At 38.4% G+C, this 22,587-nt stretch overlaps 1 protein-coding gene across 4 annotated transcripts in view; it reads right to left on the minus strand.

The window, feature by feature from the left end:
- Positions 1-4,005: 4,005 nt before the first annotated feature.
- Positions 4,006-22,587, minus strand: part of MYBL1 (MYB proto-oncogene like 1) — a 31,951-nt gene continuing 13,369 nt past the window's right edge. For all 4 annotated transcript variants that reach the window (XM_042465688.1, XM_042465687.1, XM_042465686.1 and 1 more), the window contains exons 9-16: positions 21,300-21,533; positions 17,325-17,675; positions 15,826-15,968; positions 15,494-15,608; positions 12,743-12,859; positions 12,550-12,654; positions 11,887-12,063; positions 4,006-8,232 (exon numbers count right to left, since the gene is read on the minus strand). In XM_042465688.1, the coding sequence (XP_042321622.1) occupies positions 8,104-8,232; positions 11,887-12,063; positions 12,550-12,654; positions 12,743-12,859; positions 15,494-15,608; positions 15,826-15,968; positions 17,325-17,675; positions 21,300-21,533 (1,371 nt within the window). In that variant the 3' untranslated portion in view covers positions 4,006-8,103. The remainder of the gene's footprint in view (positions 8,233-11,886; positions 12,064-12,549; positions 12,655-12,742; positions 12,860-15,493; positions 15,609-15,825; positions 15,969-17,324; positions 17,676-21,299; positions 21,534-22,587) is intronic.

Here is a 22,587-nt window from a genome sequence, read left to right on the forward strand (position 1 = left end):
GCCTTCAGTATCTCCCTTTTGAGAAAATCCCATCCATCCTGAACTCTCTTATCTTTTAGTATTTCTGACCACGGGATCACCCTCAATACTTCTCCAAGTTTACTGAAATCCGCTCTCCTAAAGTCTAGAATGCGTGTCTAACTATGCCTGGCTTTTCCTTTCCATTGGTATAACAAACTCCAGGAGAACATGGTCACTTCCACCTAATGATCCCACCACTTGCACCCGATTAACCAAGTCATCCTTGTTGGTTAGGATCAAATCTAAAATAGCTGACCCCCTTGTTGCCTCTTCCATCTTTTGGACCATGAACTTGTCTTCCAGGCAAGTGAGGAATTTGCTAGACCTTGAGGATTTGGCTGAGTTTGACTTCCAGCAAATATCAGGATAGTTGAAGTCGCCCATCACTACTACATCTCTCCTTTCTGACTGTGTGGTCATCTGTTCTAGAAAGGCATCATCCAATTCTTCCATCTGACTTGGGGGTCTGTAGTAGACTCCCACCATAACATCCTTGTTGTTTCTCTCCCCTTTAATTTTTATCCAGATGCTCTCCACCTGGCTTCCATGATTGATGTCCTGGATCTCTTCACTGGTGTAAATATCTCTGACATATAGGGCTATTCCTCCTCCTTTCCTGTTTGGTCTATTTCTCTTAAAAAGGTTATACCCCTCTATTTCTACATTCCAGTTCTGAGACTCATCCCACCAGGTTTCAGTGATGCCTATTATATTAGATTTGCTTTGTTGTACTAGGAGTTCAAATTCATCTTGCTTATTTCCCATGCTCTGTGCATTAGTGTAGAGACATCGCAGACCATGGGTCCCCTTTACTTGCTGCCTGTGCAAGTTTTTTTGCCTCCCACTGTTGGGTTCTTGCACTTTTTTCTTGTTTCCTCTATGTCTGTTTGACTATTTTCGCCATCCCTTTCGCATTCCTTAATATTGTCTCCCTCCCCCACAGAACTCAGTTTAAAGCCCTCCTGATCAAGTTCTTGAGACTGTTGGCAAAAACATTTCTTCCAACTGGCGTGAGATGCAACCCGTCCATTGCAATGCAACCCGTCCGTTTTCTAATGAGTTATGTCTTCTCATGATATGCAAAAATATGAAAGCCTCAATTTAGTCATCCTGGCTTGTAGGGAGAGTTCAGATCTGATTTGTTTGTTTTTAGCTGTCCTTAGTATACACAGAGCTCTTCTCCAGTACCACAGCTCAAATTAGTTGATTTTCAATCAGCTTTCTTCACCAGCCAGCTCTCGCACCCATACATGGTAATAGGAAATACAAGGGCTTGGACAATCCTCACTTTAGGGTTCAACTGTATATCTTTGGATCTTGTCTAGTTCTTTCACAGCTGTCCTTCCCAGTCCTAATCTTTTCCTGATTTCTTGACTGCAATTTCCATTCCAATCAATGATTGATCCAAGGTATGGGAGGTCTTTAGGTATTTCAATTTCTTCATTGTCTATATTGAATGTACAAAGATCTTCCCTGGTCATTACTTTTGTTTTCTTAATGTTCAACATTAAATCTGCCTTGGCACATTCTTCTTTGGCTTTCCTTAGTAATTATTTTCTGCTAGTATTATGGTGTCATCTGCTTATCTTAGGTTGTTGATATGCCTTCCTCAGATCTTCACTCCTCCTTCCTCTACATTTAAGCCTGCTTTGCATATATTTTCTGCATATAAATTGAATAGGGCAATAAAATTCATCCTTGTCTGACTCCCTTTCTGATTGGGAACCATTGGTTTTCCATATTCTGTTATAATGATATCCTCTACTTATGAGTATAGATTGTGCACCAGGACAATCAAATATATTGGCACAACCAGGTCTCTAAGAGCAATCCATAGCTTTACATGATCTATCCAATTGAAGGCTTTGGTTATTTCTATAAAGCACATGCTGATTTTCTTCTGGGATTCTCCAGTGCACTCTATTATCTATTGCATGTTTGCAATGTGATCCCTACTGCCTCTTCCATTCCTGAACCCAGCCTGCAACTCTGGAATTTCTCCCTCCATATATGGCTCTCTAGGATACACATTCACTTCTATGTGTGTTGACTCAGAAGATGCTCAGAATTGAATAGGACTTTCTCCCCATAAGGCAGAGGCGGACAAAGTGTGGAACTGAGTTGTGGCTGTTTATGGGCTGCTCCAGATTCCCTAAACTGGCCTTTTGCTAGCTAAAGAGTGAATTTTCTGTCCAGAAAATTGTTTTTCTTTCTTTTTGCTTTCTCTTGCTGTGCCATATGAGCCATGAAGTTTAGGGCTAGATTTCAGACCTAAACATCAACATTTTAATGTATTTTTAAATGAAATGTATGCCCCTCTCCCCTCTAAAACCATCAAGAAATAGAAATGTTCAAAATTGCCTTTTGAACTGTTGACACCCAATATTGTGTGATACAAAACATAAAAGCAACTATCTGTACAGTATATCAAGGGGCTGGAGGTTCCGAAATGTGAGGGAAGGGAAGAATGTCCTTATCCCCCCCCCCTTTTTTTTTTTTTTCCTTTTTTAATGATAGATCATTGCATACAACTTTGCAAACCTTCAGTGAAATCAAAATTAGCACCATCATGCTTGCAAGTGTTTTTTCTCCTAAATGAAGGGGTGGGGGAAGAAACATTCTGGATGAATCACACAATATTGGGTGTCAACAGTTCAAAAGGCAATTTTGAACATTTCTATTTCTTGAAAAAAATGCTTTAGTAAACCCTCTATTAAAAATTTAGATTACCGAGTTTGAGAGTAAATTAATCAAAAGGTTAACGTGTATAAAACACAGGATATGTCTCCTACAAATACTTGAAAAGAGCTGCCAGAAATGTGTTACTATTTTGGAACAACATTTCTGTGATCAACAGCAATTTCACATAGCCTTCAGAAGTGTGTTCACTTCTGCTTGCAAACAAAATACTAGATATGAACTGCCCAAGCTTTTCCAACTACAACAGGTAAGATAATTATTTTTTCATTCCATTTATATTTTATTTTATCTTATGCACTTAATGCATTCTGCTTTTCAAAGTTGTTGCTTCTTTTAGCATATTCTGTGGAATGCTTCTCAGACTTGTTACTCTTTGGACAGCTCTTATATTTCTTCTCTTCTTCAACCTCTCTTCACCCCATCCCCAACCTTATTCATCCATTATCTATTTTAATCCCCAACTGAAATCTATATAATCACTTCTATTGGATTTCATTTTCTTATCTTTCATTTCCTTAACCCTGATCTTAGTTTTTTGCTGTATTCCCTCTGTCTTATTACACAATTTTCCCCAACACCTCAATCCTGGTTTTTACTGTCCCTGAAACCATCCCTATCACTTATATTTGACACTAATCCAAAGTGCTCTTGTCATTGTTCCAATAAATTTCATATACCATTCCGTTCCACCAGAGAAAGGCAAGAAAACAGAGTTTTATGTTTTCTCTTCAGCCAAATTAGCAACCAGAAAATTTAATGTAACTTATGAAGATGAATGGAGGAGTACTAAAACATCTGTAAATTATGAGCTGAACAAACTGGCACTTTGTGCTGGGCTGTACGCACAGTGAGGGGTGAGCATCCACACACCCCGAGCCCTCACCACGCCGCCCAGGCGCCATCTTGCCGTGCACCCATCCACACGGCACATGCCATGATGACGCACATTGTGCGCAGTGCCCAAATGGTGCTGCACAGAAAAAGCATCATGGCACTGCACTGCGGCACTTATGACGCCCCGTCCAGGAAGCTGCTTAGAACAGCTTCTTTTTGCTCCCCAGACGGAGCGGATCAGTGTTACTGCGTGTGGCTGCTGCAACACCGATCCAAGGCAAAAAGGTGCAGCATCCCTCTGCCCATCTGTACAGCCCCTCAGGAATCCACTCCTGTATGATGGCTTGCCTCACATTTTGAGGAACAATGAACAAAATACCAATTCCAATTATACTTAAAAGTAATTTTCCAGTAGGTTATGTGCATAAATGTTTTATTTCTGGTGTTAATGTGCATCTGCATTGTATGCAATATCCATTTAAGTGAAACAAAATTTGTAGTAAAGCAAAAAAATTAAAAACACAACAAATATTCACCTTACAATTAAAAGTCAAACTGTAAAACAAACATAACTATTAACAGATGCCATCATTTCCCAACATGCATATTTTCTGCTGCAGGTATATTCTACTTACAAACATAAAAAATTCAAATGCACTTAAGACAAAAAAAAAGTATCAAAAATGTCTAACACGTCAAAGGTTTAAAACCTTTTTTTTCTTTTTTACTAAAACACAAAGCAATTAACTGAAAGATTTAACCAATACAAACTCCAGTTTGTATTACTTACCAGAGACCTATATTAAACCTTGGCACTGGTGGCTTTGGTACCATTAAAATAATTATATTGAATAATTTACCTGTCTCTTGAAAAGCAGATTTTTTATCTATAAAAGATGGGAGTGGGATCTAAAGAGCTGCAGTCAGTGTACTGCAGAAATTACATCCCTCTCACTGCATCCCAGACTTTCAAGAGTAGCATCCAGCACAAACACAGGACACCACAAGGAGGAGGAAATCCAGGCAGTGCTGATGCATACAATACTTCTTTGGATCTTGGCATACTAGTCACAATTCAAAAAGCCCATTTAAATGCAGCTACGTGACTGTATATTCAGGACAGCTGGCACATACCCATATTCTATAAACTGACATTAAGGATTGGAAGACTTTTGCCATAAGGCTTGGAGATGGGCTGAAACTCAAAATATAAGAAGTCAAAAGCCAAGGTGAGTATTGTTAGATGCACAGTCCTCTGGATGACAGCCTTCCTATTCTAGGCACATCTAGTCATTTAACTCCTTTGTTCGTCAGGCTGAGAATCTTCTAAAGAAACTTTCTCTTTCTAGAGTTATACTGAAAAATGCTAACCATTTAAAATCTGGCTTATTAAAGGCAGCTACATTAACATTCTATATATATATAAATATTTAGTTAGAATAATAAATAAATAACTATGGAATGGGGGCTCGCATTTTAAAAGTATTCCTTCACCATAGATTGCTTTACATACCACACACAACATTAAAGTAAAATCATTTTTAGAGTTCTTGGTGTTATGTGGCATCAACTTTCTTTCTATTGTGTTAGTCCCCGCACAACAATGGTTGATATCAAGTTGACTTGAGAACATGCCATTATTCTATTTGCCATTTTACATACAGTGCATATGATGCTCGCTCTTTCCATCTCTCATAGCAGCAAGCAGACTCTGCTACTATCTATAGCAGCACACCCAGGAGTGGAGAGGAAGAGTGTCAGATTTATAAATAGCTAAACATCTACAGTATACAATTCTATTTACCTGTCAGTATTTAAGTTGACAGCACACCATTATGTTCTACAAGAAATTAACTAAAACAAAACAGCTACAACAAAAGAAAAACAAAGACATTCCTTCAAACAGAACAAATAAGTGCAAATGTCTAAAGCAGGTAAACGGAAGCAATTGCTGTAACCTATGGAGATTAAAAGCATGAAGCAATCTTTAAAAAACTATTTTGCTTTTTAAATAGTTTTGTAATTGTGCTGAGGCTTCAACAGCAGCTATAAAGTATTTTAAAATCAGTTCTTAAGTGAAGTGCAGACAGCCACAGGTCATCCTTGGGGGAAATGTGGATGTAGTTTAGGCTTTGCAGTGTGAGAGCCAACAAGATATTCTGCAACTATGCACTTCTTCAACACAGATACAGAAATAATTGTGATTGTGATTTAGTTACAGCTAATTCATCCCAACATCTTTATGCAGGAAAAGAAATCTACATGTGGCTGAGGAAGACCTATGGCTGCTCACATCACGTGAACTGACTCGTTTCTCTCAGCCATGTAAAGATACACACCAGTATTAATTCTTGTATAGGGCCACAAGAAGCCACAGCATGTCATCACATTCTGTCCTTACATAAACATATCCTCTTTAATAACCAGGTTCCTGGAATACTTGAACTATAATAAATCTAGACATTAAAGACTATGGAGACCTACATGATTTAAAACAGTATAGTGCAATATTTAAGTAGATGAAATGCAAAACAATGTATTTCACAGCCTATTTTTCTCCTATCCAATGTTCCAAGGTTACAACTTGCCTTCCCTCATGACAGTTGGAGCTATTTTACTTAGAAAACAACATCAGCTTCTAAAACAACCTGCATGTATGTATATGAGTATTTTTATGTGTATGTGTATTTATAAATATCTACATAACAAGACTGCAATCTGCTTATTGATAGTGCCAACACAGACCCACACAAGATACTAGCATTTGCAAAGCAACCCAGACATATTCTGCCATAGCATCTAATCCTTCATTATTATCCTTCATAGAGTGGACAATTATTCTCCCTTTTTCCACTTTCAATTTCTTTTATTGACATCTTTATTATTCGGCTTGGGCCCAGAAGAGATTATCTTCTTTGAAATGCCTTTATATCTAGGCTTGTCCTCCTTCGTGACCACAACATTGTACACTTTTGCTTTGATTAAGGTAAGTAGGACAAGATCAGCTACAAACATTTCATAGAAACCCTTCCTCCATCTGACATCTCATGTACCAAACCTAAACTATCCCTTCAGGTAAATTAATTTGTGGGAACTATTTGTTGTAAAAATTATTTCAGTTATGCATCCTCCTCAAATATTTCATTTTGTTTAATTTCTGCTATGAATAATATTCTGCAATCTTTCCAGAACATTATTAGTTGTGATACTTTGTGTTATACTAGGTCTTCTCCTTTTGCCCTTTCCTAATCCTTTGCAGTTTTTCTTAATAAAGATCAGTCTCTACAGAGGAGCAAATATTCCAAGCATGGTCAAAAAGCACCTTTGGCGATTGAGAACAAAATTAACCCGTTAAGGTACAGTGAACCTTTACTAACACAAGATGCTCATATGTTCCTAAACAAAAGAACATTCTTTTCTTTCATTCCATGGTGTACTATTTTAGGATAAATCCTACTTTACTACCCTTTTATTTTTAGCTTCCTAAAAATCTGTCTTTCCCTCTTCTTGCTGCTCAATTGGTATTTTCTGTAGTTCTTAAAAAAACACCAAGGCTGGAAGAAAAGAGTTCAGTTGGTAGTGTAGTTTTAAACTTGTATACAGAAGACAACTTAGTACTTGGTCAGACATGACAGGCTGCTGCTTCTGCTCTACAGATACTGAGGTGTGGTTATGGAAAAACAGAATGACAAGGAGAAAAAGGAGGAATGCAGTCTTTCTCAAAAACAATCAGAATGAGTTGCAAAGAATGTAAGGTAGATAAGCAACAGTACTCATATTATTTCTGAGCAGTGGGCATCTTCCTTTTCTGTCTTTTACAAGCAAAAGAAAGTTTGCTACAACTGCCTCCTGGGTTCATGTTGCTTTGCAAAGCATCAAGAATATGGGGCAATTAGAGATTGCAACCTTAAGCTTTAAAATGAAAATAAATTAAACTGCCTTCCAATTTACAAAAGCTTTCTTGCTCCCACATGCTGTATAATACATTCAACAATTGCCTCGGTTTGAGATTTATGAATACTGATGTCTTATCCTAATGAAAATTCAGTAATCCCTTTTGTTTACTCTTATTAGAAGTACCATTCTCAAATAAATACATTTAACACTGTAATTAATTTTGTGCAGCATACCTAGTACTAGTAGTGCAACCTTCTATTTTTCCTTTAGTTTCCTTTCTTTTGTGTTTATAAAAAACTGCTACATACGTAAATGAGCATTTAAGCAAAAGCATTCTCAAGGAGTCATGTATGTTTTCCTCTCATAGATAACAAAGTACCTGTAAACCTAAGCTACATTAAAATATTTTTAAAAGGAGAGTATATACTAAAGAATAACAAAAATTGGTTGATAGAAAAAATAGTTACTCTTTAGAGTAGTCTTTTTAAAAGACTGTTTAAATTTTGCTTTAAAAAAGTTTGACATGTAACCCCCTCCATTTTGCCTTATAAGGCAATCTCAAATTTAAAAAATAAATAAATAAAAATCAGTACATATATTACTGAAATGAACATTTCAGCATGAAGTCCATTTTGAGACATTTTGAAGCAATCACAAAATCAGAGCCCTTGAAGTGCTGCCAGTAGCCATATAGGTGCTCAGGTATCGTCTTGCTTGCTCAGTCATAATAAGCTGATCTTCTGTCTTCCCAAAAACAACAGCTTCCCATTCACAATTTGCCTGTAATACATAGTCCAGTTAACAATTTCTTTCAGCAACAAAAATCAGAGGTACTTACTGGTAGACAAGGGCCATCTCAATAAAACATTATTATTCTTTTAAATCTATTTTAGCCAGAAAACAAACATCTTGATGTCATTAGGTGTCTTCAGACAGGCTTGGTTTTCAATCTCTGCCATCACCCCCAAAAAACTATAATATCGGAAATACCATGTCCCTTCCGCATTTGCTGGGGTTAGGGGCATAGGAGCCCCTTGCAAATTAAAAAAAAAACATTAATTTTTTTATCTGAGTAAAGTCCTCATTAGAAATCTATAGATCCTCCACCACAACTCTATGGTCACGTAGACCATAGAATCGTGCTGGAAGATCTAAAAATACAGAGAGAAGTATCATAGAATCATAGAGTTGGAAGAGTCCGCAAGGGCCATCCAGTCCAACCCCCTGCCATGCAAGAAATCCAAATCAAAGCATCCCCGACAGATGGCCATCCAGCCTCTGTTTAAAGACCTCCAAGGAGGGAGATTCCACTACACTCCAAGGGAGTGTGTTCCACTGTCAGACAGCCCTTACTGTCAGGAAGTTCTTCCTAATGTTGAGATGGAATCTCTTTTGCTGTACCTTGCATCCATTGTTCTGGGTCCTAGTCTCTGGAGCAGCAGAAAACAAGCTTGCTCCCTCATCAATATGACATACCTTCAAATATTTCAACAGTGCTATCATATCACCTCTTAACCTTCTCTTCACCAGGCTGAACATCCCCAGCTTCCTTGGTCGTTCCTCATAGGGCATGACTTCGAGACCCTTCACCATTTTAATCGCTCTCCTTTGGACATGCTCCAGTTTCTCCACATCCTTTTTAAATTGTGGTGCCCAGAACTGGACACAATATTCCAGGTGGGGCCTGACCAGAGCAGAATATAGTGGTACTATTACTTCCCTTGATCTAGACACTATACTATTGATGCAGCCTAAAATTGCATTGGCCTTTTTAGCTGCTGCATTGCACTGTTGACTCATGTTCAACTTGTGGTCTACTTGGACTCTCAGATCCCTTTCACAAGTAGTTTCATTCATCCAGGTGTCCCCCATCCTATATCTGTGCATTTCATTTTACCACCCTAAGTGCAGTATCTTACATTTCTCCGTGTTGAATTTCATTTTGTTAGTTTTGGCCCAGCTTTCTAGTCTATTCAGTTCATTTTTAATTTTGGTCCTGTCCTCTGGAGTATTAGCTACTACTCCTAGTTTGGTGTCATCTGCAAATTTGATGAATATGCTCCCAATTTTGTCCTCCAAGTCATTGATAAAGATGTTGAATAGCACTGGGCCCGGGACAGAGCCCTGTGGGACCCCACTGGTCACTTCTCTCCAGGATGAAAAGGAGCCATTGTTGAGCATCCTTTGGGTTCGGCCAGTCAACCAATTACAAATCCATGTAACAGTTGCCTTGTCTAGCCCACATTTTACAAGCTTGTTTTCAAGAATGTCATGGGGAACTTTGTCAAAGGCCTTACTGAAATCAAGATATACTATATCCACAGCATTCCCATCATCTAACAAGCTGGTAATTTTATCAAATAAAAAGATTAGATTTGTCTGGCATGACTTGTTTCTCTGAAACCCATGTTGCCTTTTTGTGATTATGAAATTGCCTTCTAGATGTTCACAGACTCTGTTTAATCATCTGCTCTAGAATCTTTCCTGGTATTGAAGTCAGACTAACTGGACGATAATTGTTGGGAACCTCTTTTTTCCCCTTTTTGAAGATGAGGACAACGTTTGCCCTCCTCCAGTCTGCTCACTCTATGAATCTCTAGGTCCTTCAGCATGACTCTATGGTCAGCTTCTGGAGGAGATTGACCATAGAGTCATGCTAGAGGACCTAGAGATTCCCAAAGAGTACATATTAATCAAATCTGCAAATAATCAAATCCGCAAAAGTCAAATCTGTAAATGTGGAGGGCTGACTGTATACTATTCAGAAGTATAAGCACTGGTTAAAACTAATGTAGGCATAGTGTAGCAGTCTGAGCATTGGACTATGACTCTGGAGACCAGGATTTGAATTTCCATTCAGCCATGGAAACCCACTGTGTGGTCTTGGCAATTTACATTCTCTCAGCCTCAGGGGTAAGGGGAGGGTAAAACCCTTCTGAACAAATCTTTCCATGGACACTCCATGACAGGGTTGCTTTATGGTCACCTTAAGTCCTTGAAGGCACACAGCAACAGCATATATGTGAAGTACAGTACGCCTGCGTTATACGCGGATGCACCTTACGCAGCTTCCAGCATACGTTGGAAGCCGCACCAGAAAAACACCGGCACACCTCAGAAGAACTAATGGGGCGTGCACCCGCACCGCGTGCCCCTTGCCATACCACAGACATGAGCCCCATTACTTTTAATGGGGTTCAAGCATACACATTTTTCCCTTATGCGGGGGGTCCGGAATGGATCCTCCGTGTAAGGGAAGGGCCCAGTGTATTTGGCACACTTTAAACTCCAGCCCACTGAAAGCACAACACTCATGTGCAGGTGACTGTCAAAGATGAATACAGCCCTCTTGTTCTCAATATCCTTTTCTGACATCTCCATCCAAGTTTTGATATCCATTTTACAATTTATACAGTGCCCTCAAGATGGATGGGACTATAGTGATGAGATTCCACCTAAACTTAAGAACTTCTTCTCTGTAAGAGCTCTTCAACAGTGGACTGTGCTGCCTCATCTCTGGAGATATTTAAACAGAACATCTTTCAGGAAAGCTTTAGCTGTTTATTCTTGTACAGCAAGGGATTTGACTAGATAGCCCTTGTGATCCCTTCCAGTTCTATGATTCTATTCTATACAAAGGCTTCTAATTCACTAAAAACTTTGTGCTCCACATGCATACATGGAAGCAGTCGTAAGGAAACCAATGGCTATACTGAATTCTCAAGGATTTTCTGCTATAGTTGGCAGATTGGAGAATGCCCTTGAATTGCAACAAGGGAGGACTGAAGATGTTTAAAGAGAAATAGCATTCAACATTTTGTTCACAGCCGTCTTTCCATTATATAATATATATAGCAAGGATAGAGGGAGAACACATTTATTTTTACAGCTCTGATGTCTGCTGTGCAGTGTCCTGAAAGAAAGCCAATGCCTGTACTATATGCAAGCAAGCTCTCCATGACATTTGACACAACACATAAATATTAGGCCTGGGGACAGTAAGCATGTTTATATTCAGTGTGAGAGGCAGACATAATAGTGCCACTTCTTCCATAGGTATACCATAAACTTTCCTGACTTTCCCTGATATATTGCAGTCTGGTTCTAGTGTTCTTTAGCAGGCAATTATGATGTCTATTGAAATCTCAGCAGCATTGTTATTAAGCGACAAAGAGGACATTTCATTAAAATCTGCATGAGTGCTACTGAATTTAAAATTAAGCTTTCATGTGTGTCTTCGTGAATTTAGAGTTTGAACTGGTGGCATGTGGCTGGAAACAAGCTGTTTCAAATACAAGAACTTTCAGTTCTTTATTCGTATCTATATTAAGAAATAGAAATGAACAATACTACAAGTTATACAGTATTCTTTCAAAGCAAATACAGTATAGTCAAACTACAGGAGCAGAATATTAAGATTTTCCAAATACCAACCTGAAGTGTTTTTTCTGTTTTGACATTTTTTGAAGTGCAAGCATTTAGCTTTTTTTTCACTGCTATATTGAACTTTGTAGAATTGGAATCCTGTTTCTCTGGAGTCATATTGCCTCTATTGTCATGTATTTCCAATAATGGTATCATTAGGAGTGATGTTGTATAGATATTTTCTGACTATATTACAAAGAAAATATGTTTAAAAGATCAACCTGCAACTTAAGTTGAAGAATAAAAATTTGAAGAAATTATAGTAAGTTATCAAATAGTTTGTACTTAGTAATCCGGGTAGTATATTTAAACAACACACCTTCAAGGAAGCTACAGTTATTTCATAATTTCAAGATTCCCACTTTCAAACATGTTATGGAGCTGGATGAAAATGCCCTAGTTTTACTAACATGGCCATAAAGCAGTCTTAAAATGTTAATATTAAACATCTACAATTGCCATAATCAAGAAGACCATTGATTACTTCAACCAGTGAAGTAATCAATCGATTGCTATTGATTACTATTGACTATTGATTACTTCAACCATGTGTTTCTACCATTAAAAATCTTTATAGATATGATGAAATGCCAATTTCCTGCCTGTTGTTTAAAGTGAGGGCTCAAAATATCTTTATCTTTAATATTTTTATTTTTGTATCATGCTACTTACCTGTATATCTGAAACATTGTCTTCTGTGAAAAAGTGGGCACCAAGCTCTTCTTTTTCCCAGGGATCCAAGACCAATGATTTTCTGACTTTCTTTGCAGAAGGATTCTATGACCAACATTTTAAATAAGAAGTGTGGATTACATTTTTTCCATAGTTCCTGCACGTTTAGTGTTGAACATATGATATAACTTACCTCCAATTTGCAACCCCTATAGACAGAATCTTCCTCTTCCTTGAAGAATATATCTGTTCCAGTTTCTTCCTTTAAAACCTCTCTAATATCTTCCTCCAAATAGGCATGTGGCTGACACTAAATTAAACAGTAAAATGAAAGGTAACAGTAAATCAGAAGTGATGCTTTCTTACTCTGTGGCTCACTGTGATGTGAAATAGGAAACTGAACTCTTGTCTACATTTTACAATGTTTAACTATGCATTATAGTTCCAAATAGTGAACCAAATTAAACATGTACTCAGAGATTTATACAGTCACCCCTCTGTTTTCACGGGGAATCCGTTCCAGCCCCCCCCCCCCGTGAAAACAGAAATCCGCCGATATTCAAGCCCTGTTAGCTTGAATGGTGGCACGGACCTGTGGGCGCCCTCCCATTTTAAGTCCCTCACTTTGCCCCTTGCAAGTCAGCAAGGGACACAGATCCGAAGTCCACACAAATGGAGGGACAATTGTATATGTACACCAACCAAAGAATACTGTATATACGTAACTGTAAGTTGACCTCATGTATAAGTTGAGGTCAGGTTTGGGGGCCAAAATTATAGATTTTGCCATGACTCATGGATAGATGGAGGGTAAAACTGGAGGTTCTTTCAGTGTGTGTATGTGTGCAAAAGAGACTATCATTGAGACTTTTCTTCATCGTTTCAGCCACACACGCGGGTGGGAGGGGGACTCTTAAACGGCAATATCAATCAATCACCCAGGACTCTTTTTGCTTGACTCTTTCTTGCTAAACTCTTCTCCACACCACATGGGGAAATCTGAAAGAGCTGCTATCACGTTTCCATAGTGACCCGTAAATAAGTCGACCTGGGATTTGAGGCTCAATTTTTGGGCATAAATTTTTAGATTTATAGACGAGTATATACAGTAAGTTGCTCTAGATACATATCATGACATGATCAAACATTTCATTTTTTCAGTCATTTAATTCATGAACACCCAAAAACACAATAGCACAAAAGTATGTGGGGAAACAGGACAATAACAAATCTTTGTGCAAGACTTTTATAACTACAGATTACATAATATCACATGCAAATGTATGTGGGTTTAGTACAACAGGAAAGCACATTCCCGTCAAGGTTTCACATTCAAGCTCTGTTTTCAAAGCTAAGAAAATGAAGTATAAATAAGTGGTTCAAAGCAACTTTCTATGGAATAAACACAGTCTTCTTGCCTGAAGAGCAAGTACTGTATTTTCTGGTGTATAAGACTACTTTTTAACCCTGGAAAATCTTCTCAAAAGTCAGGGGTCATCTTATACGCTAGGTGTCGTCTTATAGGACGGGTGCTGAAACTTCCGAGCTGGACTAGAGATCTGCGGTCACCGCATATGGTGGGGGGAGCTCAAAAACGGCTGCAGCCGCATCCCCTCCATATGTGGTAACCGTATGAAAGCAGCAAGGGCAGCGCTGTACTAGTATGGTAGAAGAAAATCTTGGAGATAGGGAGGGCTTGGCAGGCAGGGAGAGCTGACCAATCCAAGCAGGCTTTGTATACAAGTTTTCCTGCTAAGTACCTGCATGTCATAAGCATTTGAATTAAAATTACCATATTGAAATCAAATCTGATGGGGTTTTTAATTTTTATTTGGTGTGCATTGGAAGAGGGGTAATCTTATACAGCAAGTATATCCCAAACTCTATATTTTGACTGGAAAAGTTGGGGGTCAACTTATATGTCCAGTCGTCTTATACGCCGGAAAATATGGTATTTCTACTGCAGAGTTCTACTCATGCTTATGCAGAAACAAGTCCCACTGCATTAAACAGATCTCTTACCGTAAGGTATTGCACTTAGGGCGGAAAAATAAAATGCACAGATATAGGATGGGTGACACCTGGCTGAATGAAACTACGTGTGAAAGGGATCTAGGAGTCCAAGTAGACCACAAGTTGAACATGAGTGAACAGTGTGATGCGGCAGCTAAAAAGGCCAATGCTATTTTAGGCTGCATCAATAGAAGTATGGTGTCTAGATCAAGAGAAGTAATAGTGCCACTGTATTCTGCTCTGGTCAGGCCCCACCTAGAATATTGTGTCCAGTTCTGGGCACCACAATTCAGAAAGGACATTGAGAAACTGGAGCGTGTCCAAAGGAGGGTGACAAAAATGGTGAAGGGTCTGGAAACCATGCCCTATGAGGAACGACTTAGGGAGCTGGGGATGTTTAGCCTGGAGAAAAGAAGGTTAAGAGGTGATATGATCGCCCTGTTTAAATATTTGAAGGGATGTCATATTGAAGAGGGAGCAAGCTTGTTTTCTGCTGCTCCAGAGAACAGGACCCGGAACAATGGATGCAAGCTGCAGGAAAAGAGATTCCACCTGAACATTAGGAGGAACTTCCTGACAGTAAGGGCTGTTCGACAATGGAATGCACTCCCTCGGAGGGTGATAGAGTCTCCTTCCTTGGAGGTCTTTAAACAGAGGCTGGATGGCCATCTGTCAGGGATGCTTTGATTTGGATTTCCTGCATGGCAGGGGGTTGGACTGGATGGCCCTAGTGGTCTCTTCCAACTCTATGATTCTATGATTCTATGATTCTTTAAAAATTAAGTGTGTATAGGACTGCAACCAATCATTAACTATTAAAAAGCTGCTGAAAATGAGGTCAGGATGTGAAGGTTTCATATCTGATATATCTTTTCCATCCAATTAACCTTATGCACACTGTAGAAAGGATAGGAATGAAAATGCTACATACCACCATTTTCAAAGGACCATACTTTTTTTCCTGGGCAGCTAAAGCATTCTTGAATGGAGTAGGCGTTCTTGGTGTAGTTCCTAGTAAAGATCTTCTAATAGTAGGTGTCCTAAAACTACAAAACCACCAAACATTATTTTACATAGCTAAAAATCAGAGAGTTAAATCAGCCATTGTAGATAAAAGTTTCTTCAGGCGTGAATCAACTACACATCTTTTCAGGATACTTTAGGTGTCATCCTTTAGTACATCTAGATTTACTTGTTTTTCTTTTTAATTATTCTTTTAAATATACAGTCTAAGAGTCACTTCAAAACAAATAATCTACATACCCTGCATTTTCCTTTTGGTCTTTGGGTGTCACTTCTTTGTTATGCAAAGGTGTAATAAGAACTTTTTGGCCACAAACTGGAGTTGATGTAAATGCAGGGTTTTCAAGGTTAAATTGGTCATTTCCGGAACAGGTGTTGAAGAACTGCATAGAAAGCAAGTACACAAACTGCTCTATTACATTATCAGTATCACCCTCAGAATGCCTGTTCTGAACTGGCTTATAAAGCTTTAAATGTTTAGCATCTATTTTTCACTTTGCTTATTTCCACACACACCCTTATGAGCAGCAAAAGGCAAAAGAAATCCTTATTCAGCACCTTGTGTCATCTCAGTATCTGTAAGCAAGTGGTTACACTGTATAAAGAGAGATTTTCAGGCTACGACTAGGGAAAGTTGTCCATTTATATAACTCTATCTATGCACTATGATATATAGAAAGCTAATTGTTGCCACTCTCAACAAAGTTCTCAAAACAATGCTGTTTTCAATTTACTCTAAGATATGTTTATCCACAGGTAACAATCCTTTCAGAGAGCTAGCATGGTGTAGTGGTTCGAGCACTGGACTCTGGAAATAAGGATTCAATTCCCCACTCAGCCATGGAAACTCACTGGATGACCTCAGTCAGGCGAGTCACACACTCCCAGACTCAGAAAATCCCACAGATCCATAAATCAAAAACAACTTGAAGGCACACCACAACAACAACAAAACTATCCTTTCACCAGAACTCAACAATTAATTAATAGCATTATTTCCAATTGTCTTTAAAAACAACGAAATATCCCTTTCATTGTACCTTGCTGTTTTTCACAATTTTATCATTCCTGTATTTTTTGTATTTCTCTCTAAAGCCAGGACTAGAGAAAACCCTGAAACTTTACAAAAGTACTGCAAAACTTTTACAAAGCTACTCTTAATGCTAGTAAGCACCTCAGCCTTTGCCTGATTCAATTCTACTTTTTTAAAAAATGAAAAGTAGAAATAGCTTATGCTTCCACAACCCAATTATTTCAAATGAACTAATGGCTGGATCATTACCTGCTGAGTTAATCTATAGCAAAGGGCACTGTCTATTATACACCACAAAATCAAATTTTAGAGGCACAGTTTAAAAACTGTGTTAAGCACTTTTCAGATTCTTGCCACTTCAGGATGTAGCTGTTTAGATCCTCAGCTGTTAGTTTTACTTTAGCTTTATCCTGTGGTTGCTTACTTTAAATGTTACGTTGTTATTTTCTTGCATTTTATGATGTTACCTCTATTCTGTGAACTTCTCAAATTGTTCTACTTACCAGCCAGCATAGGAATATAAAAATAAGTACAGCAACTCCAAGAAGTGACACTCTTTGAAACATGCCACATTATTCAACGATCACTTTAGATTCTTGAATATAATTGGAATCACTGAGGACCCAAAATTCTAGTCAGTATCTTTTAAGACTGTAAAAACTAGGTTAATAAAGTTTAATAAATACATTGATATAATCACATTTACCTGTGATGGAGAAAAGGGTAGTGTTTTCACTGGTGTTTGTTTTAATGCAGTATTGGAAGTGGTACTATACAAAACGTCATGCTGTTCACCAACTGGTGACTGTCCAGGTCTGAGTTTCTTTTTTTTGCGCAAAATCGTGGGAGGAGAACTGAACTTGGCTGCATTTGGAGATGTTGATTCTTCTTCTTCACTGTTTTTTTTGCTATCAAGTACCACACTTACATTAAATTGGCACTCCATGGCCCCATCATTGTGTTGAATCCGCATTAGTTTCATTGGTGCTTGAGTGACAGGAGATGTAGCTACATCAGTGAGGTCAAAGCTGGTGACATCACTCCATGCTACAGGATCCTGCAATAGTCAAATAAATGGAAGCGGGGGAGAATCTTTCACTCCTCTTTGTTTAAAAAAAAATTATTACAACAGGATTGGGCTGGTGGCAATCAATGGCTTGATTATGCATCATTGTTCTAACAAAGAATGAGAAATTGGATTTATTGTGAAGATGCATTCTAAGATGACAAGAGGAACAATCCACTATGACTGTGTTTATTCCTGAGTGACAAGCAGAAAAGGCAGAAACAAGACCCCAAACAGTAGAAGTCTTCCTCCTGTCAATATTGTGATCTACCCCTTTCTTTGGATAGATCCAGCTCTTCTACCTTGATTCTGTTGAGCAAATGTTCTTGGCCTACCATACTGCATTCTTGACTTAAACCATTGCTGATGTTGAAATCTAAGTCTATAATTTCCCCTTCCTCCAAAAAAGGAAGAAAATTACCCATAAAATGGCCTCCTTTCTAGCTTCATCTTCTGTTTTTCAGTCCCACTTTCTAATAGAATCTTTTCTAGGGCCTGCTCTCCCCAGAGCAAGTCCCCTTTAAATGGAACATATGTCAAGTTGTTTCTACATTTCTGGTCCATGGCATAACTATGAACATCTTCTCACAATTGTTACTGCGTTTATACTGCAGGCTGCAAAAGCCACAAGGTCTTGAATCTGCCATGTGTTCTAGCATATTTCTAACATTTCCTAAAGCTCTGTTCCAAGAAAATTATTCCTGCTCCTCAATTTCCTGTATCCACAGGATCACTGCCCTAGCAAACATTCATGTTGCCACTAATGCTCTTATGGCTAATGCCAAAGCCTCCTGAGCTTTTTTCAAAGCTGTATCGGCTCACATCTAATCTCCTTCCTTTAATGTACTGTTTCTCTTACATGTGAGAATCACCCCAGAGACAAGTGCTGCAATTGGCCCATCTACCAATGAGATTTTCAGAAACTCAATGTTTTTTCCAAAGGAATAATGCCTGTTTGTATAGCCTAACAACTTTCTTGGATTTAATGAAGTTCCCCATTCAGGTTGTATCAGCTTTTCCATTCCCTGATATACGTGCCTCTAAATTGTGGATGCTACTTTATTTTTTTTCCTTCCTTCAACTGTGCATTACCTCTAGACTACTCAAACCTAATGTCTGTAACACCCTTCTTAACAAACCTTCAAAGAATCTCTTTAAAATAATCTATTTGAATCTAATTCCTTAGCATACCCTTCCTCTGAGAATTCATAGCCCAAACCAGGTACATTTATCCTCCTGTCATACATCTTCTTCCATTTCCTCTCTATGCTTTGATTTCCTAACATAGGCCCGGAACATACGGGCCATTGCGGCGCCCTCATCACATGCGAGGGTTGCCTGGTGGCCGGAGCGCCCACACACCCAGCAACCCTCGCACATGACAAGGGCGTAATAATGGCAGCGCCCTGTTTACATGGGCACCGCCATTGTTACACAAGTGCCGCACGGCATCCACACGCGTCATGCACTTACGTAATGAGTGTACCACTGGCGCACTCATTACACCGCTGCCATTGCAGAAAAATAGCCCGCTTTTTGCAGGTTCATTTTCTGCCGGCGGTAAACTGCACAGTTTATCCACTGCGTTTTCCCCCCGGCGGAAAATAAGGCACGGGCATACCGCCCTTTTTGGGCGGTCTGTACCCCCCCTACTTTCTTTGACCTTCCTCCCTAGAGTATGCATCTGTAAGTATTTTTCTTTTTATTTAATGATTTATCACAGTGTAGCTCACTATTCTCTTGCGCTGAATGTTGTGCATTTTCCCTTCCTGAGAGTGCATACTGTAACTTATTTCCCCTTCCTTCCAGTATATTCAACAATGCCATCCAATTCATTGTCAAAATTCATGTCATTAAAATTTGGTTGATAATTCAAGTGAGCTCTTTGAAAGGCCAAGAAGACAGGGTAAGCAGAAAGTGGGTCCAAGAAAACGGGAAGATTTGTGACAGTGATGTTATGGATACTGTATTTGTATCGTTTTTTTCTATTTTTATGACTCAGAAAATAATAAAGATTATCTAAAAAAAAAGATAATTCACTCCATTAAATTCCTTAAAGTTTCCCAAATCATTACAATGACTAGTCTTAGATGAATACATTCAGTTGAAATCATTCAAAATGATCTCTCTAATAAAAGAACACAGTTCAGAAGAATCAGCACAATTTAAATTCATTTTAAGAAGATGCAGGCTTAAAAGTTATCTCAGCATCATTTGAGTTTTCATTAACTCCAGAACTCATTTACGTTAACAAGGTATGGTACATTGCCCAGTTGATCACCTCTGCAGTTAGGTATATTCCTTTGCTGTTCCAAATTCAGCTGAGTTACATTAGGCACACCCTTAAACATTCCTTTCAATAAATTCATGAAATCAGCTATATGCCATAATGGTGAATAAATCAAACCACTCCCCTGAAGCAAATGCATTTCCTCAGTATCTGCACAGCACACATAAGGAAATGATGAAACTGGAGGCACAGAGCACGTTTGATCTGAAAAGCTGCATTCTAATGTGCAGCCCTTCCCATTGCTTTAGAATCCTGAAATTCAAGATGGTGCTCCAAAGTAATCCTTGGGAAATTTTGCTGCTACCGCAGCATTTTTCTCCAATTTTGAACATACTGGAACTCCCTTTTTCCTTTTTCTTCCTTTGCTGTATTATATTTCCCACCTCTTTCAGCTTGTACATCTGGGGATTTTTTGGTCTTTCTCCTCTCCAGTCTTTCAGTAACATGGGCCTTTAAATCTTCTTTTTTACCTTCACTGGAGCAGTGGTTCCCAACCTTTGGTCATATTTTTGTTTTAGACTTTAGATCCCAGAAGCCCCAGCCAACTTGGCCATCAGTCAGGAATTATGGGAGCTGAAGTCCAAAACATCTGGTGGACCAAAGTTTGGGAACCACTGTACTAGATATGGAAACTTTCCATAACTCCTCTCTCTTGTTCTCCCTAGACTTGTGGATTGGCGGTCTTCTGAGTGGAAATTTACTTTTTCTCATCCCCTGATCAGCTGCTCCGCCACCAAGGGAATTATATTGACTTTTATTTTTTGTATCTGATATTCTCTTTCCATCTCTGCTAAAATCTTTCCCTAACTTTTTTCTCCATTACTATCTTAGTAATTTTTTAAAATTCTATAATAATAAACTGGTTTGTCAGAGAAGGGTAAATCAATTTGGGTGGTATTGCAGGACAGGAAAACTGTTAGAGAAGGCAAGGGGTCCTAAAGGTCACAAGTGAAAAAGAACATGGGCTCCTTCCTTATCCCATGGGCATGCAGGAATAAACCCAACCACAATGGAGTGCTCCTCCACACCATATCAAGAATGACAAATCTTAACACTAGTAGTAGCACACGTTATATACATATTAATTCAATTCTTAATTATTTAATGTTATTCCAAAATATTTTAAATGTGCTAACTGTAACACTGTAATACTGTAACACTGTAATACAAAAGTCAACAATGCCTAATAATATTAGGTTTCTGTCTCTATTATCACATGGAACTTACCATGCAGGAAAACAAATCATATATCTTTCATTAATAAGTTATATTTAAAATATCAAATTTTGCATACTGCAGTTCAATGTATGTTAATTCAGACTTACAGATTCAATAAGTTCTAGTGTCTCTGCAAATTCAGGAATCGTCTGTAGAGATGACAACACTGCATTTGCCTCCACAGCCAAATATTTGGTAGGTGAGTTTTGCTGAACTGTTGCAGCCTGTCCATCCTCCAGATTGTAAAAGGCATTTGTTTGCTCCCCAAGGCAATTTAGGGTATTTGATATGTTGTCTTCCATAATGAAACTTCCAGACCAATTAGAAAAATTTCCACCTTGCTAAGAATACAAAAAGGTGTTGCTGTTTTATTGAAGTTAAACATGTAAGATAAATCAAAATTACTGCAGTCCGCCCTTCCCACGAACTGCAAGTTCCATTGCCCCTACTGTCCATGCACACAGACACCACTTGAAAACAACAGGACTTGAGGTCCTCCAGTTTATTTCACCTGGGGGTAGGGGTCTGGAACAGAACCCCCATGGATACTAAGGGGCGACTGTATAGAGGATTTCAGGTTTACATCATTGAGTTTGCTGACAATGATGGAAATGCAATAGTACATGTTATTAGCATATGTACCTAGAATTAAGTCCCATCTTGTATCTACACATTGCATTCATATGTGTCCAACAGAGCTACAATGTCTGATTTAAAATTATCTTTAGTTTCAGGAAAGCAACTTTGAAAGAGTAGAATTTGGAACAAAGAAGGGGAAAGGTACAATATTTTCTCCACTGCCGCTTTCACTCCATATTGATCCCTCCCTAAGCTACTTTTGAACATAAACTAACAAATAAAGATCAGAGCTTTATCAGGGCTCCATTACATATATTATGCCCTGTTCAATTACCACTTTAAACAAATAACTCATTTAGTACAGTTGGTCTGTCCAGGCTCTCTCCATGCAGTGTCAGATGTAACTGTAGTGCATAAATGCTATGGATAATGCAATATTAATTCCACGACCAATTTTAATGGTTTACTCCCAGTAAACCATGAAAGCCATGGGATTGTAGAAGAAATTATACTAGGAATGAAATGCTTCTGAAAACTGAAATTATTTTGAAGCAAACAAGAAAAAATAAACAGGCCTTTAAAAGCAGTCATAAAGTAGTACGTACATCCATTTAAGCAGATCTAACTTTACAATTACTGTAACTGTCTATGAAAGCTTGTGCTTCCAACTTCTTTCTCTCAATCTCAAAGGTGCTACAACATCTCTTTGTACAGGATAACTGTAGTTCATGACTTCCATATTAAGTCAGCCCTTCTTATACACGGATTTTTTATACACGGATTCAAGCATCCATGGTTTGAAAATGTTCAAAAAAA

The sequence above is a fragment of the Sceloporus undulatus genome, chromosome 4 (genome assembly GCF_019175285.1).
Source record: "Sceloporus undulatus isolate JIND9_A2432 ecotype Alabama chromosome 4, SceUnd_v1.1, whole genome shotgun sequence".
Lineage (NCBI taxonomy): Eukaryota > Metazoa > Chordata > Lepidosauria > Squamata > Phrynosomatidae > Sceloporus > Sceloporus undulatus.